This window comes from Loxodonta africana, chromosome 18 (genome assembly GCF_030014295.1).
Source record: "Loxodonta africana isolate mLoxAfr1 chromosome 18, mLoxAfr1.hap2, whole genome shotgun sequence".
In the NCBI taxonomy this organism is placed as follows: domain Eukaryota; kingdom Metazoa; phylum Chordata; class Mammalia; order Proboscidea; family Elephantidae; genus Loxodonta; species Loxodonta africana.
Window position 1 is genome coordinate 40,152,212 of NC_087359.1, and position 17,461 is coordinate 40,169,672.

At 52.1% G+C, this 17,461-nt stretch overlaps 1 protein-coding gene across 1 annotated transcript in view; it reads left to right on the top strand.

Moving 5' to 3' along the window:
* Window positions 1-17,461, top strand: part of ABCC3 (ATP binding cassette subfamily C member 3) — a 50,526-nt gene that overhangs the window by 9,803 nt on the left and 23,262 nt on the right. Inside the window, exons 3-18 of the mRNA XM_023553386.2 lie at window positions 3,511-3,687; window positions 4,214-4,339; window positions 4,561-4,698; window positions 5,733-5,858; window positions 6,119-6,180; window positions 6,964-7,095; window positions 8,310-8,501; window positions 11,479-11,656; window positions 11,740-11,901; window positions 12,428-12,520; window positions 13,954-14,157; window positions 14,291-14,437; window positions 14,833-14,920; window positions 15,333-15,399; window positions 15,625-15,751; window positions 15,837-16,013. Of these exons, the coding sequence (XP_023409154.1) occupies window positions 3,511-3,687; window positions 4,214-4,339; window positions 4,561-4,698; window positions 5,733-5,858; window positions 6,119-6,180; window positions 6,964-7,095; window positions 8,310-8,501; window positions 11,479-11,656; window positions 11,740-11,901; window positions 12,428-12,520; window positions 13,954-14,157; window positions 14,291-14,437; window positions 14,833-14,920; window positions 15,333-15,399; window positions 15,625-15,751; window positions 15,837-16,013 (2,196 nt within the window). The remainder of the gene's footprint in view (window positions 1-3,510; window positions 3,688-4,213; window positions 4,340-4,560; window positions 4,699-5,732; window positions 5,859-6,118; window positions 6,181-6,963; window positions 7,096-8,309; window positions 8,502-11,478; window positions 11,657-11,739; window positions 11,902-12,427; window positions 12,521-13,953; window positions 14,158-14,290; window positions 14,438-14,832; window positions 14,921-15,332; window positions 15,400-15,624; window positions 15,752-15,836; window positions 16,014-17,461) is intronic.

Below are 17,461 nucleotides of genomic sequence, written 5' to 3' on the forward strand. Positions count from 1 at the left end.
ACATATAATCAAGGATTTGGAACGTGGTGGACTGGAAAGATGAACTAGGGAGTCTTTGACATGTAGGTGGCATACTCTTATGAGACTGGTGAGATCACCAAGGAGATTGCAGATAAAGAAGGTGATGCAGAGAGGAAAGGACTGAGCCTTGGGGCCCTCTGACACCAGAGGAGTAATGAATGGGCAAGGAGACCAAGAAGACATGACCAGGAGCAAGGGAAAGACCAAGAGAATAAGTCAGGGATTTGGGTCCCCAGGGCACTAGAAGGGAAGGGACCAGAACCTCATTGCAATTGCCCATGACGAGGTAAGGGCCTGGGCCAGTAAGACAGTTGAGGGACTGCATAGGAGGGAACAGGTGGGAGGTTTTATAATCCCAATATTACCGATAAAGAAACCAAGGCGCAGTTTGGTGAAAGGTTTAGCACCTTGCCCAAAGTCACAGAGCTTGGAAGCAGTGGGGCCAAGACTCAAACACAAGTCGGGTTGCTGTCTTGACTCCACCAAGAATCAACAGGATCTGGTGCCTTCATGGGCCTCTAGGTGACGGGAAGATCGGTGGTGCCCTCAGCAGAGGCAAGCAAGGCCATAGGATGGCTGGTCTTGGCAGGGAGTGGTCAAGCTGGGTTTGAGGGGTATTGAATGTGAAGTGCCCGAGGACAAATGGGGAAGTCAAGAGGCAGCAGGAAGTGGGTGCTGAGGCTTAGGGCAGGATTGGAGCTGTTGACATGTATTTGAGGCTCCTTAGTACACACTATGAGCATTGTTGGGAAGCAACCAGGGTCTATGTCTACAGGCTGGCACTAGGAGAAAGAAGAAGAGGAGACAGAAAGGAATACTAGTAGAGGACCAAGGAGGCCTAGAAAAGAGGAGGTTCTAGAGGATGGAAGAAAGCCCACCCTGTTACAGGAAGGTCCTGAATAAAGCCTGAAAGGGGCCCATTTAATTTGACAGAAGGACTTCTGGTTACATAGGGTGGATTGAACACATGACTTTATTCCTGTTCTTTCCTGAAATTCTCCTAAAATGACAGTAAGGAATAAAAACATATACGCCCACAAGGACAAAGAGGAGAGGAGAGGAGACAACAGCAGAGGAGATATCTCCATACTTTTGGAAGGTGGAAAGCAGGCGGAGGAGTGATAACCATTGTAGAAGAGGGGAGGCCGCTGAAACTGAAACAGATGCAGAATCTAGAAAAGCTCAGGAACTGGAGGGCTAAATGCAAGAAGTGGTTGGAAGACTGTGTAAGGAGAAGTTAAACACCCAGGCTACTCCTCCAGCCCCTCCAAAAGCCAGGCAAACACTCAGCCACCCCCACAGAAGAACACCAGGTTATTCTGTTGAGTTAAATGCAAATTTCCAGACTGACTGATGGAAACTTCAACCCTCTTCCCATACTTGGGCCCAGGAGAAAGACCTGCAGATTCTGCCAGTTTGCAGGGGTCTTCCCAAAAGGACCTAGTTGATCACTCTACAGAGAAGCCCAACAGCCAGCAGTCTCTGCCTCCACAGCTTTTAGTGCCTGGCTCTAAAACATCAAGAGAGTTTGGCTAAACAAAGAGTTACCATATGACCAGACTTGCTGGGTGTTGGGTGAACAGCTAACACCTTGACAATTAGCCAAAAGGTTGACGGCTCGAATCCACCAAGAGGCACCTCGGGAGACCAGCTTGGCGATCTGCTTCTGAAAGCCCACAACCCTACGGAGCAGTTCCACTCCGCACACTTGGCGTCGCCATGAATTGGAAACAACTCAATGACAACTAACAACAACCATATGACCAGGAATTTCACTCCGAGGTATACGCAAAAGAAATGAAAACATATGTCCACACAAAACCTTGTACACAAAAATGTTTATAGCAACATTATTCATAATAGCTAAAAGGTGGAAATAGCCCAAAAGTCCATCAATGAATGAATGGATAAACAAAATGTGGTATATCCATATAATGGAATATTATTCAGCAAAAAAAGAAGTGATACATGTTATAACACTGAAAACATGCAAAATGCAAAAAAAAAAAAAAAAACAGACACAAAAGGCACATATTATATGATCCCATTAATATAAAATGTCAGAATGGGCAAATCTATAAAAACAGAAAACAGATTAGTGGCTGTTTAGGCACTGGAGGGCAAGGCCATTGTGTAAATTGTCTCAGAGAAGAGAGGATTATTTTCAAGCCTTGAGGGTTAATGTAATGTGTTCTGCTGACTGGCATGGTGCCTGTTATGCCTCCTGTCCCTCCGATTCCTCCTGTTTGTAATGGAAATGTCTAGCTTGTACCATTGTACCTTTCTGTTCTGCTATTGTACCTTTGGAAGCAGATGACTTGTATTCTAGATTTCACAGGTGAAGAGGAATTTTTGGATTTTGGACTTGGAGTTGATTGAAGACTTTTGGTATGATATGATGGGGTGAATATGTTTTACCTGTGGCAAGGACATGAATTTTGGGGGGCCAAAGGGAAGAATGTCATGGATTGAATTGTGTCCCCCACAAAATATCTGTCAACTTAGCTGGGCCATGAGTCCCAGTATTGTGTGCTTGTATACCATTTTATGTGATTTCCCTATGTGTTGTAAATCCTATCACTAGGATGAAATGAGGTGGGTTAGTGGCAGTTATATCGATGAAATCTACAAGATTAGGTAGTGTCTTAAGCCAATCTCTTTGAAATATAAAACAGAGAAGTGAGCAGAGAGACTTGGGGACCTCATACCACCAAGTAAGCAGTGCTGGGAGCAGAGTGTGTCCTTTGGACCTGGGGTCCCTGCGTGGAGAAGCTCCTAGCCTGGGGGAAGATTGATGAGAAGGCTGGCAGAGAGAGAGAGCCTTCCTCTGGAGCTGACTCCCTGAATTTGGACTTTTAGCCTACTTTACTGTAAAGAAATAAATTTCTCTTTGTTAAAGCCATCCACTTGTGGTATTTCTGTTATAGCAGCACTGGATGACTAAGACAGCAGTCAAATGCTTAACCACCGCCTCACCTAGGAGAGGCTTAAAGAGAAAGTGGCCTCTTAAACCTTGCACATATATTACTTTAATAAAACTAAAAAGTTAATTTTTAGGAAAAGAGAGTGGGAATCCAGAGTGACAGAAAGCAGATCAGTGGTTGCGTGGGTCCAGGGTGGAGGGAGAGATGGACAGCAATGGCTTGAAAGGGAACTTTTGGTGTGATGGCAATGTTCTGTATCTTTGTTGTGGAAGTGGTTTCCTGAGTGTATACAGTTGTCAAAACTCATCAAATTGTATATTTTAAATGGATGCATTTCTCATACATAAATTATACCTCAATAAGAGAGAGAAGGTGAGGGAATGAGGAAACGGAGGCACCCAGTGGACCACATGGCCTCGTCAGATAGCTCACACTGGGGACCACCCCTGCTCACTTTCACAAGTATGCTGTCATCCTTGCCTCTCTCTGGCCCAGCCATCTCCCTCATGGATGAACCTGATCCTCCAGGAGGCTGTCCTAGCCCTGTGTTCTCCTCTTTCCCCAGGACTCCAACCTGTCCTTGCACACAGACAACCCCGATCTCACACCCTGCTTCCAGAACTCTCTGCTGGCCTGGGCCCCCTGCATCTACCTGTGGGCTGCCCTGCCCTGCTACCTGCTCTACCTGCGGCACCACCATCGGGGCTACATCATCCTTTCCCACCTCTCCAGGCTCAAGACGGTATGCGACTCAGGGCTCTTCTGAGGGTGGAGCTGGGGTTTGGGGATTCTGCTTCAGTGAGCCCCTCGCCCACTACCCTCATCAGCCTGACTCGGTTCCCCAGGCTTCCTGGCTTCATTGCCCTGCGCTCCCAGCCAGGGAGGCCTGCCAGCTGGGTGTGCCACCAACTGGGATATTTCCTGCTTAGGGAAGTTCAAGCAAGTTTTCTAGCAAGGCTGGTGCCACCCCCTAGAAGCTTCCAGCCTGCATCCTTCCCAGTTCAAAGAGCAAGGACAGATTACCCAATAAGCAAGGTACACATGGGCTTAATTGTGTTTACTTACTAATCTGTACTGCACAATTTCACCTGTTCTTCACCACAGTGAAAAGCCTATGTATACTTGCTTGCTGGGTAATTAACCTCTGCCAAAGAGCCAGGCCCAAGTCAGTCTGGTGCCTTGTGGTGGGTTCAGGAGCCAAGGCTCCTCCCAAGCTGGGGCTGTTCTTGCCTCTGGGAAGGGGGCTGCAACGTGTGCCCTGTCTATAGGCCCTGGGCGTCCTGCTGTGGTGTGTCTCCTGGGCGGACCTCTTCTACTCCTTCCATGACTTGGTCCACGGCTGGGCCCCTGCCCCCATCTTCTTTGTCACCCCCTTGGTGGTGGGGATCACCATGGTCAGTGTGGGGCCTGGGAAGCTGGGTGAGGGAGGGTCTGCAGTTGGTATGTGGGATTGTGATGGGGGGACCATGGACTCTGAAGAGAAGGGCTGTACCTCTTAGGAGCAGGGAGAGGATGAGGGTGACCCTGGAAATATCAGGCCATTTGGGGTGGGAAGAAATGGAGGCAGACCCAGATGCGTGTGCTCTGGCTGGGCCTCCCCTGCACTCTTGCACAGCTGCTGGCCACCCTGCTGATCCAGCACGAGCGGCTGAGAGGGGTACAGTCCTCGGGGGTCCTCATCATCTTCTGGTTCCTGTGTGTGCTCTGCGCCATCGTCCCCTTCCGATCCAAGATCCTTTTGGCCATGGCAGAGGTAAAGGGTCGGGGCGAGGGGCGCCCTGCCAGGTCCACCCCTGTCTAGGGGGATGACCTCAGGGCTCAGGGTTATTGCTGGGTCCCAGGCTTCTCTACTCTGCCCTCACTGGCTCCCCTCTTCTGCCCAGTTCTTTTCACAGTGTTGTTCCCACTTGTCACATCTCTGAGGGAAAAGAGGCCAGGGTGGAGGAGAGGGGGCAGGACCAGTATAACACAGGGGAATGGAGCAAAGTCTCTGCCACTGTTGGGCTTGTGGGAGTGCCGGGGCTGCTCTCTAGCCACCACCACCACCAAGTGCTCCGTCTGACATGGGTGTCATTCAATATGTGTATCACAAATGAATGTATACAGGCATCCATGAATAGTCTGGCTTACCCAGAAGCCCCACTTTCTTGTTCTCCCCTTTCCTTCCCACCTTCCTCAGCTCTTGGTCTTTCTCTTGATCTTCATCAGAGGAAATGGTCACCTGGTGGTGGTGGGGTAGGGGGAGGGAGTGGAGGTATAGGACATTGGGGGTTCCGATCAATCTAGTGCCTCCCCATTTCTCCATCTCAGGGGGAGGCAGGCAAGTCTAAGAGCTAAGAGCACAGGTTCTAAACAGTCTACTTACTCCCTGGGTGGTCTTGGGCAAGTTGCTGAATCCTTTCGAGCCTCGGTTTGTTCAGTTGCAAAATGGGTATCATAAGAGTACCTACGTTGGTGATGACTGAATGGTATTAGTGTCGCTGAAATGTACGCTTAAACATGATTAAAATGGAAGGAAAAAAAAGTACTTATAGGTCGTTGTCAGCGTTCGACAAGATAATGTTCATAAAGTGCTTGGCACAGTGCCTGGCACAGGGCAAGTCCTCACTGAGCAGCAGCCCCCATTACACCCCCCCATCTCTCAGAATCCTCTGCGTGGGTGACCCAGAGGCCCCTCGGGTGCTGCCTCTATCCCAGGAGCCTGATGCCTCGAAGCTCTCCAGGGCTGGGACTGCTAACTCAGGGTTCCCTGGAGTCTCTGCTGCCCGTCTCCATTCTCCTTTCCAGGGCAGGGTCTCTGACCCCTTCCGCTTCACCACCTTCTATATCTACTTTGCCCTGGTGCTTTCTGCCCTCATCCTGTCCTGCTTCAGAGAGAAGCCACCATTTTTCTCCCCAAAGAATGTCGACCCTGTGAGTTTACCATGGAGGCCGGGTGGTAGTGGGTATCTCATCTAAGGGATATTCATCTGGTTCCAAAGCTTACTCCTCAGCCCAGCCCTTACCAACAATACCTATCCCTTCCAGGACCTTCCAAGGGTGGTGCCTGGGAGAGATGTCACCCCTGTAGTCTGTAAACTGGGGCTAGGAGCAGGAAAGAATGAGGGGCCACTCTTCTTTGAGAGGGTGGTAGGCACTCCTGAGTCCTCCTGTCCCACTCTCTCACCTTCTAGAACCCCTGCCCAGAGGCCAGCGCAGGCTTCCTCTCCCGCTTGTCTTTCTGGTGGTTCACAAAGTGAGTTGGCTTTTCCTTCAGCCTGGACCAGAGGGAGGAGGGGAGGGAGGAGGTGAGAGGGAAGAAGGCAATCAGGCCAGAAGTTCAGAAGTCCAGGGGCCTGATGAGTTGGGCCTGGGTGGTCCTCCTATCTGGATCCCCACCCCCATAGGCATGGGGCAGGGTGGGGAGATGTGTCTGTTTGGGCCTGGGGGTTGAGTGCAGAGGCTGGGCCTGGCCCAGATCCAATCCCAGGCTGCAGGCTAGTTCTGCATCTGGCAGACCACAGGGGACAGGCCAGGGGCTGGAAGGAGATGGTAATTAGTCCCCAGCTCTTCAGTCTCAGGTAAGCTTGCAGCTTGTTATCTCCTTGGCTGCCCCTCAGAGTGGCTTGAGCAGGATAATTGTGTCTGTGACTTGCATGACAGCTCATTAACTGCATTGTATGGAGGAAGCATCTGAGGCTTGGGCTGAATCCACTGGCTCAGCCTCAGCCCAGGGCCCAGCCCAGTATGGATTCAATCACCAGGCCCTGGGGAGCTGAGGTGTCTGGGGAGGAGGAGGAAAGGGACCAGAGGCAGAAAGCTTCAGAAGAGTGGCAGTGGGTGGCCTACAACCTACTCACTATGGGAACTAAGGAGATAACCCTTGGTCACAGCACCCTAGGGGAACCCTCCTTTCTGGAGACCCATTAGAGCCATGCTTCTTGGGCGATTTGGGGGTCTGGACACTGGTGCCCAGCTCCCAGTGGCTAAACTCTGACCCTCTGTGGGGCTGCTGCCCACCCCCACCTTCCCACCCTAGCATGGCCATTCTTGGCTACCGCCGCCCTCTAGAAGAGAAGGACCTCTGGTCCCTGAATGAGGAAGACACCTCCCAGATGGTGGTGCAGCGGCTGCTGGAGGCGTGGAAGAAGCAGCAAAGGCAGGCAGCGCGGTGAGCCCCTCCTCATGTCAGCATGCCCCCTCTACCCCGGCTCCTTCGTAGACCCTGGGTCCCTGCCAATGGGGAAACGGAGGCTGGTAGACCTGGGATGGTCACATGGCTGGGGAGGTGAGAAGAGCAGGCACAAGTGATTTCTCAGGACCGTTGAGGAGTCCTGATGGTTAAGTGCTTGGCTGCTAACAAAATGTCAGTGGTTCAAACTCACCAGCTGCTCCATGGGAGAAAAGACCTGATGATCTCCTCCCATAAAGACGACAGCCTAGGAAACCCTCTGGGGCAGTTCTCCTCTGTCCTATAGGGTCACTATGAGTTGAAATGGCACACAACAACATCACGGGCATTAGGTGGGAAACTCAGGCCTGGGTGGGGCAGGTTCTCCCCAGCTCTCCCGAGGGCAGGAGAAAGGCTGACCCTTTTGGAGCACTTACTCTGTCCTAGGCATGACCCTAACTCATTTAATCTCTCAACAGTCCTACAGTGTAGGTTCATTTAGCTCCATGTTATAGCTGGGAACACTGAGGCACAGAGATTTACTGACATCCCCAAAGATTCTTTGTTGGTGGTGGCAGAAACAGGTGGCACCCAGCTGTCTGGCCCCAGAGGTCACGTTCTTACCACTACACTACTTGGCCTGAGTCCCAGGGTAGAATTCAGGGACTTCCCTCAGGAGGGGTTGGGCCAGAGGAAAAAGGCTGAGGCCAGCCCCTCTTCTCAATCCTGCCTCTTCCTATCTGGAGGCAAAACTCATTACCATCAAGTTGATTCCAACTCATAGTGACCCTATAGGACAGAGTAGAACTGCCCCACAGGGTTTCCAAGGCTGTAATCTTTAGGGAAGCAGATCATCACTTCTTTCTCCTGTGGAGTGGCTGGCTGGTGGGTTCGAACTGCTGACCTTTTGGTTAGTAGCTGAGCATTTTAACCACTGCGTCACCAGGGCTCCTCAGGGAGAGGGCCAGAGACTGGGAATCACTGGTTTCGTAGTCCTTGGGTAGGAATTGGGGCACCCTTTCCTATGCCCTCTAGCACCTGAGGACAGAGTTACCTGGGAATTCTCAGCTGGCAGGTCATGCCTGTCCCCTCCCAGTTCTGAAAGTCAAGAAAGCAGTCCCCCCTCCCCTCCTTCTGGCCAGTGCAGCCCTACCCTTGTGTTCTGGGTGCCCACGTGCCCATTCCTACTGGCTGCTTCTTCCTCCTTGGAGCAGACACAAGACTGAGGTGGCATTCGGGAACAAGGTCTCCGGTGAGGACGACGTGCTGCTGGGGGGCCAGGCCCGGCCCCAAGAGCCCTCCTTCCTGAAGGCCATGGTGGTCACCTTTGGCCCCACCTTGCTCATCAGCTCCTGCTTCAATCTGATCCAGGACCTGCTCTCCTTCGTCAACCCACAGCTCCTCAGGTCTTACCACACTCCTCTGCTGCAGCCATTCCCTGGGCAGGGGGCTGGCTGGTTGAGCACGGGGGTGAGCCCAGAGGGAGGAACCACATGTAGGGCAGAGTCCTAGCCCGAGAGGTGATTCTCAATTGTTGCATGACTTTCAGCAAGTCACATCACCTGTTGGCGCCTCAGTTTTCCCAGTCACAGTCAACTTCTATGCATGCTATGTGTCAGGCATCACAGTAGGTACATCTAACGTCTCCCAACAATCCTCCAGGGAGGTGCTCCTATTCCCATGTTACAAAAGAGGAAGCAGAAATTCAGAGAGGTGAAGCAACTTGCCCAAGGAAGGGCACACGGCTGGAAAAGATGGAGTTGGAACTGAGTCCGGGGCTCTGACTCCAGTTACCATCAGGCTCTGCCATCTGTCACATGAGTGGCTTGGACTAGAAGGAGCTCTCAGATGAGAGGATGGCGAGAAGGTCTGCCTAGCAACAGAGCCCCAACCCCATACCCCTCCATTCACTCATTCATGTATGCATGCATGCATGCATTCAACGAACATTGAAGGTAGCAGATATGGTGCTAGACACTAGAGATACAGAGATGAAATAAATAAGACACGGGCTAAAAATCTTGTTGGAGAAACCGTATGTAAATCAATTACAGTGTGGGGAGAGGTATACTCAGGAGCCTGGAAAACCCCCGGAGGGACAAGGAGCCAGCCTGGGAAGGGGCAGGGCACATTCACCAGCTAAGGAGATTAGTTGGGAAGGCCAAGTGGGCGTTAACTAGGTGAAGAAGGAGGGGAAAGTGTAGCCAGACCAAGTCACAAAGGCCTGAAACAGCATGACTCAGGAACTCCAAGCATCTCTCAATGCTGGAGAAATTGGTGCCCAGAGGAAGGGGTAGGCACAGAAAACAAGAGAGGAAGAGCTAAGGATATCTTTGAAAGATTTTATGCCTGGGAGGGATGCCTTGTTTGCATTCCAAAAGGATCTCCCTGTCAGCAGCGTGGGGGATGCAGGGCAGAAAGGCCAGATGGAAGCGAGCCAACCCGGTCAGGTAAGAGCCCAGGCCAGGAATGAAATAAGGATCAAGGAGCCATTCAAGAGATGGGTGTGTGGCAGGGAGGGGGAAGGTCACTGGGTAACTGAAGGAAGAAGAGTCTCTTGATGAGATGATTACCTCAAGCCTTAAGGAGGCTTGCTGAGGGGTGAGGGGGTAAGGTGGTGAGGTCAGTCTTGGCCATGTTGAGCTAGAGGTGCAAGGAAAAATTCCCAGAGAGCTGGAGATGGCATTTTCGGAGCCATCCTCCTGGAAGTCAGAGTTCCACACCTGGCTAAGCTCTCACAGAGAGCACATGCCAAGGAAGTGGGCCCCACACTGAGCCCTAGGGGATTCTGACAGGAAAGGGTCAGCAGGGGGACTGACTCCTGGAAGAATGTCACGAGTGTGTGGCGATGTGGACCAGAGGCAGAGAAGGCTTCCCAGTGAAAAAAATCAGCCAGTCATAGAGTCCCCCGAGTTTGTTAGTGACTTGTCAAGAACAGAGGCCTCCACAGAGGGGCACAGTCTGAGAGCAGAGGTCTGTAGTGGAGGCTGGGCCCATGATGATCTAGAAACATGTTTGTTATAAAGGAAGGTGAATTCATTTCCTAGAGCTTCTGCAGCAAATTACCACAAACTGGGAGGCTTAAAATGAAAATTTATCTTCTCACAGTTCTGGAAGCCAGAAGTTCAAAATCAAGGTGTTGGCAGGGCTGGTTCCCTCTAGGGCCTCTGAGGGAGAATCTGTTCATGCTTCTCTCCTAGCTTCTAGTAGTTGCTGGCAATCCTTGACATTCTTTGGCTTGTAGGTGCCTCACTCCAATCTCTGCTTCCATCTTCACGTGGTGTTTTCCTCTCTCTCTCTCTGTGTGTGTGTATCTGCATCTCTGTGTATAAATCTCCCTCTCCTTTCTTTTATAAGGATACCAGTCAGTCATGATAGGATTGGCTCACCCTAATCCAGTATGACCTGATCTTAACTTGATTGCATCTATCTACAAAGACCCTTTTCCAAATAAGGTCACACTCACAGGTACCAGGGATTAGGAGTTGAACATACCTCTCTGGGGGACACAATTCAACCCACAACAGAAGGGGCAGCCTGGCTATGTCTATGGCTGGAGGGCTTCATGGAGTTGAGGGGGGATTTATCCCAACCTGGAAGAGGCTTGATTATGTCAATAGGTGGTGGCACAGAGTAGGCAATGGTAATGAAGATATTGAAGATCAGGAGAAAGAGGGGCAGTGAGGGAGGCGGATGGGATCCAGGGTTCAGGGGTGGGATCAGGCTGGGAAAGACAGAGGGACACCCTCTCTTCTGAGTAAGAAGAAAGAAGAGGAGTGAGTTTGGAGGGAAGTTCGTGGCTGAAGGAGTTCTCAACAGGTGGTTAAGTGGGAAGACAGATCAGCTGCTGAGAGGGGTGAGTGGGGACAGGCCTCCATGGGAGAGGAGGTAGATTAGGGCCCTGGAGAAGGTCACTCAGCAGCACTGGGGAGATGCTGATATGGGAGAAGATGGAGGGAGGGACAAGAGTCCTGTGGTCATGCAACAGCCTTTAGGGCCCTCAGCAGTCCAGGAGAAGGTACAGGAAAGTCAAATAAATGGGCACATGGCATTTCTTCCTGCATGTGTTTCAAGAAGGTGAGAAAGGCAGGCAGGCAAGGCTGGTGGTGAAAGAGTATTGAGAGCAGTGGGTGGAGGGGCACACATGGATAGAGAAGGAGGTCGAGGCAGAAGGGAACCAGGTTGGAGGGGTCATGGTCTTGAGGCAGCACTGGGCAGCCCCCCTGGCCTGGGCGATGCTGGGCGTAGAGGAGCAGCAGCTCCACCTGAGAGATTGCTGAGGCAGAGGGCGGAGTAGAGGTTGAGAGTAGAAGGGTAGGGCGGCTGTGCAGGGAGCACCTGGGGGAGCACTCCCCGTCCTCATGCCTCTCTCCTCCCTTGCAGCATCCTGATCAAGTTTATTTCAAACCCCTCGGCCCCGACCTGGTGGGGCTTCATGGTGGCAGGGCTGATGTTTGTGTGCTCCGTGATGCAGACCGTGATCCTGAACCAGTATTACTACTACATCTTTGTGATGGGGTTGAGGTTACGAACAGCGATCATAGGTGTCATCTACAAGAAGGTCAGCTGGAACACGGGCAGGAGCCCCTGTAAAGTTTGAAGAGGCTCATGTGCCTTGTCCATCACTCTGCTGTTCCCTTGCAGGCTCTGGTCATTACCAATTCAGTCAAGCGTGAGTCCACTGTGGGAGAAATTGTCAACCTCATGTCAGTGGACGCCCAGCGCTTCATGGACCTTGCCCCTTACCTCAACCTGTTGTGGGCAGCACCCCTACAGATCAGCCTGGCAATCTACTTCCTCTGGCAGGTGACTTTCAAAGACCTCTGCCTTCTTCCTCTGACCTTGCTGCAGAAGGGATGAACAGCAGAGAAGGGTCAGCAGAGGGCTGTATAATGGGCACGAGAGCTTCCCTAGCATTGACAACGAGGACGCCGGTGTCTGCAACTGAGTCTCTCCAGCCTTTGCAGTTATCCTTCCCACACGGCCCAGGGAAGGAGAGCAGGACTTGGAGGCAGGATGGGTGTGACTCTGGCTGTCATTGTCTGTCTGTCTGTAGTTGCCTTCCTGTGTGTCTGGACATCTTTCTGCTTGTGTGTCCTTATCTGTCACCACCGTCTGTTGTCATTATCTGATGGGCCAGCTGCTTCTGCAAATGATTTGGTCGTTCTAGCTTTCTGTGCATGTCCGCTTTTCTCTGTTTGTTTGGCTGACTGCTGTCTTTTTGCTTCCTGCCCATCCCCATGTTTCAGGCAATACGCCTATCTGTCTGGTGGGTTCTGTCTACTGACTCTGGTTGTCTGTCTGTCTTATCTATCAACACGTGCCTCCTCAGAACCTGGGTCCCTCTGTCCTGGCTGGAGTGGCTCTGCTGGTCTTGCTGATTCCACTCAATGGAGCTGTGGCCATGAAGTTGCGGGCCTTCCAGGTGGGTGCCATCAGAATTGCAGCTGGCCATGTGCCTAGGGGAGGCCATTCATTTACCTGGGGTCCTCTCAATTACCCTGTTTATTGAGTATGGATGGATATCAGCCAGTTCCACAGCCTTAGCTCACTCCGTCCTTGCAACAAACCTGAAACGGTCCTAGGAACATTCTCCTTTGCAGCTGAGGAACCAAGGCCCAGAAAGTGTATGGCAGTGCAGAGTCAGGCAGAGCAGGGACTTGAAGCTGCGTCCTCTGGTCTAATGAGAGCTTTTCCCACCACACTATGCAGAGTGTTAATAGTCATTCTGTCATTTGCAAACGCTTATTGAAGTCTTCAGTAGCTTCCCACTGCACATGGAATAAATGCCAAGCTCTCTGAGACCTCTCACCAGGCCTCTACTTGCTTTTGAAGCCCTTACTTCATGGGGTATGGCCAAGTTTCAGCCAGTCTGGCCATTTCTTTTCTCCAAAGCACCAAGCTCTTTGTGCCTCTGGGCCACCCCACCCACTGTTCCGTCTGCCAGGAATGCTCTTCACCTCCCCACCCCCTTGCCTACCTCACTACTTCCCTTCCCTCACCTCTCAGCATAAATGTCATTTCCTCAAGAGCCCCACCCTGACTATCCAGTCTAAGTTCATTCCCCTGCCCCCACTCCATTATTCTCTCACAATACCCTGTTATTTCCCTCCAAAGCACCCGTAATAATTTATAATTAAGCATGTATTCGGGTAATTTACTTAATGTCTGCCTCCCCTGTCAGACTGCCAGCTTCCTAATGGCTGAGACCGTCTCTGAATTGTTTATTATTATATTCATCATGTCTAGCACAGGGCCTGGCACATAGCAGGCACTCAATAAATAGGGGTTGAATGAATGAATTAACTTGATGCACTAGGCCCTGGGAGTCCCTGGGTGGTGCAAACGGTTAACAGGCTCCGTTGCTAACTGAAAGGTTGGAGGTTCAAATCCACTCAGAGGTACCTCGAAAGAAAGGCCCGGTGATCTACTTCTGAAAAATCAGCCACCGAAAACCCTGTGGAGTGCAGTTCTACTCTGACACACATGAATTGGAGTTGACTCAACTGGCAACTGGTATCAGATCCTGGGTTAGGGCCTGTGGAACGAAGATAAATTAGAACCGATCCCTATCCTCAGGACATTCACTGCCAAAGGAGGAAGCATGTATGCAAAGAATAAAAGGAAAGTACAATATGCTGTAGAAACTCAGGGGCCGAGGACACTTCCCGGGAGGGTCAGTGATGGTGGCATTGAGGTTGGAGCTGGCTTTTGTCAGGCAGAGGTCACAGTGCAGGCACCGGCAGGGAGGAGACGGAAGGTGAGCAGTCTGAAAGGGTCAGAATGTGTGAGCCCCCATGGGTAGGAGGTCTGGGAAGGGGAGCAGGGCATGCCACTGCCACTCTTTCCACCACGCAGGTGGAGCAAATGAAACTCAAGGACTCTCGCATCAAGCTGATGAGCGAGATCTTGAGTGGCATCAAGGTGCTGAAGCTGTATGCCTGGGAGCCCAGCTTCTCTGAGCAGGTGGAAAGCATCCGACAGGGCGAGCTCCGGCTGCTGCGCAAGGCTACCTACCTGCATGCCATATCCAGCTTCATCTGGATCTGCACCCCCTTCCTGGTGAGGCTCTCCACCCCAGGGCTGGGCTCCTGCCTCCTGCTTGGCCAGCCCAGACCTCCAGGCCCCTCAGTATGGCTGGAGACCAGGGGATGCTGCTCTGACACCCCACCCCCCACCCCCCACCACTGCCCAGGTAACCCTGATCACCCTTGGGGTGTACGTGTCTGTGGACCGGAAGAACGTGCTCGACGCCGAGAAAGCCTTTGTGTCCTTGACCCTGTTCAATATCTTAAAGGTGCCCCTCAACATGCTGTCCCAGCTCATCAGCAATATAGCCCAGGTGACACTGGGTGGGGCTGCGGATCTGCTGGACTTAGGGCAGATTGTTGGGGTCAGGGCAGGGTCACTTAGGGCCAGGATCAGGGTGAGTTTCTGAAATCAGGGGAGGCCCATTTGGGATTGTGGAGAACTATTCAAGGGTGAATGAGGTCATTAGGGCCAGGGGTCATTTGGGGTTAGAGGAGGTCAGGTAGGGTCTCTGAAAACCTGACTTCTGGAAACAGCCTCCTCTTACCAATCTGCCCTTATCTTTGTGAGTGCCATAGAAGATTCCACCATGGGAGGGACCCCTAGGGCCCCTTGCCTAGCTCAGGATGTTGCAGACCAGGCAGGAGTAAAGGAGTGGAGAAGGTAGGAAAACGGCTCCCTCCAGGGCTGACTCACACCCCCCTTCAGACCAGTGTGTCTCTGAAACGGATCCAGCATTTCCTGAGCCAAGATGAACTTGACAATGAGTGTGTTGAAAGAAAGACCATCCCCCCAGGTATGGAGAGGCTCTACCTGGGCTGTCCTTACCCCAGGCTGTGCTCCAGAAAGTCCTCTGTTCCAAGTGGCCTAATTTTTCTCTTGGGACTCCTCTCCTTTCTCTTTTCACATGTGCTTTAACTCTATGCCCCCTTCTCCTCTCCCAGACTCTCTGCTCTTCTCTCTCCTGGGATCCTGGGGCTCCCTTCCCCTGCCCCCAGGGCTTCCTGCCCCTTCACCCCTGCCCCCAAGCTTCCCCACCCTTTCCCTCTTGCCCTTTGCCCCAAGGCTTCCTACACCTATCCTTCCTTTTATCCCCCTAGGGGTCCCTTCCCCATTGCCCAGGCTTCCTGCCCCCCACCTCCCCAAGCCTCCCTGCCCTGCTTCCCCATCCCCAGGGCTCCCTGACCCTGTACACCTTGGTCTCCCAGGCTATGCCATCACCGTAGACAATGGCACCTTTACCTGGGCCCAGGACCTGCCCCCCATCCTGCACAGGTACCAGCTTCTCCCAATCCCTTCTCAGCTGCTTAAAGTGGGCCCAGTGTCAGATCAATAGAAGCACCCACCCCAAGTCTTTGGCCTGGTTGCAGGAAAAGCCTTGGCTTGCCAGGGTGGTGACTGGATGCAGGGAGGCTTGAGTGTCCAGGTGGAGGGTTGGGAACAGAAAACCTGCCCTCCAGATCCTGCCTCTGACAGGGTTCCTGCTCTCCTTGCCCTCAGCCTAGACATCCAGGTGACAAAAGGGGCACTGGTGGCTGTGGTGGGGCCTGTGGGCTGTGGGAAGTCCTCCCTGGTGTCTGCCCTGCTGGGGGAGATGGAGAAGCTGGAAGGCAAGGTGTATGTGAAGGTGAGAAGGGCAGGGGCTCCAGGGAAGGGCATGAGGCTTGGTCAGGCCTTGGGTGAACCCCAAGGTAACCTTCTTCTGTGGCCAGGGCTCTGTGGCCTACGTGCCCCAGCAGGCGTGGATCCAGAATGCCACTCTTCAAGAAAACGTGCTATTTGGGCAAGCCCTGGACCCCAAACGCTACCAACAGACTTTGGAGGCCTGTGCCCTGGTAGCCGACCTGGAGGTGTTGCCTGGTGGGGACCAGACGGAGATTGGAGAGAAGGTACAATGTCCTCTCCCATCCCTGGGGAGCCATGCATACCACTGCCCTCTTCAACCCAGCCCAGTCTATGTATGCATTTATTCATCCATCCATCCATTCATTCATTCATGCACACATTCACGAACATCATGCCTGGCACTGGGGAAATAGATCTATTACTGGGGGACCCTGGCTTATGAATAAGTAGGGGTTGTAGAGTGCTCTGGGCAGAGTGCAGGGAGGATGCCGACAGGGGGGTCTGCCTAAGGAGAAGTATCATTTTTTAGCTGAATCTCAACAGCTAAGGAAGAGGATTGTGTTGTTCATCTGTTCATCCACTCATCAGCTTTTTAGGAAGCACCTACCGTGTGCCAGGCATAAGGTCCCTGGGTGGCACAAAATGTTGGAACCCACCAAGTGGCTCCATGGAAGAAAGGCCCGGTGATCTGCTTCTGTAAAGATTACAGCCAAAAAACCCTGTGGAGCAGCTCTACTCTGTAACACACGGAGTCACCAGGAGTCGCAATCGACTCAACAGCAGCGGGGTTTTTTTCTTTTTTCGTGTGCCCAGAAATATTCTACAGCAGTGAACACACCAGACTAAAACCTCTGTTCTCGTGTAGCTCACAAACACACACCTAATTTAGTGCCCAGCACACAGTAGGCAAGGACCTCTAGTGGCGCAATGGTTAAGTGCTCAGCTACTAACCGAAAGGCTGGCGGTTCAAACCCCCCAGTAGTTCCACAGGAGAAAGAACTGGCAATTTACTTCCATAAAGATTAGAACCAAGAAAACTCCATGGGGCAGTTCTACTCTGTCATATGGGGTCGCTATGAGTTGGAATTAACAGCACACAATAACAACAACATAGAAGGCACTCCCCAAAGACTGTAGGTTGAATGCAGGAATTCGGGGGCACTCACATGCCTCAGCCACCACAGCTGCAGGTGGGTCCCTCAGCCTTTCCCCAGTAGCTCTAGCCCCCACCCCTCATCTGCTTTGCCCAAGGCTCAGTTTCTTAGGGCACCCTACAGAGCAGGGACCTGTTCTAGAGGGAATAAGGGAAGCTGGTGGAGGAAGAGTAGCCTTTACTTCTGGAGTCTGCTCTCTGGGCCCACCCCTGCCTCTACATATCTCATTCCTTACCCCCACCACCCCCACCCCCACCCCCAGCCATGAATTTAAGGCGGGAGCTTACCTCGCCTTTGGCAGCTGAATAATCTGAGGGTGGATGACTTCTGGGGCTGATGCCGGGAGCCATCAGACCTGAGTTCCCTTTCTCTCTTTTTCCCTTAATGGCCCAGCACCTTGGACAAAGCTGTTAACATTTTGGGCTCTAATTTCTTCATCTAGAAAGTGGGCTAACGGTACCTCCTTGGAAGGACTGATGCGAGCACCAAATGGGATAATTGTTGTAAAGGCTGTTTGCGAATTATATAGGTGATGAGAGATTAACAGGCCTATTGAG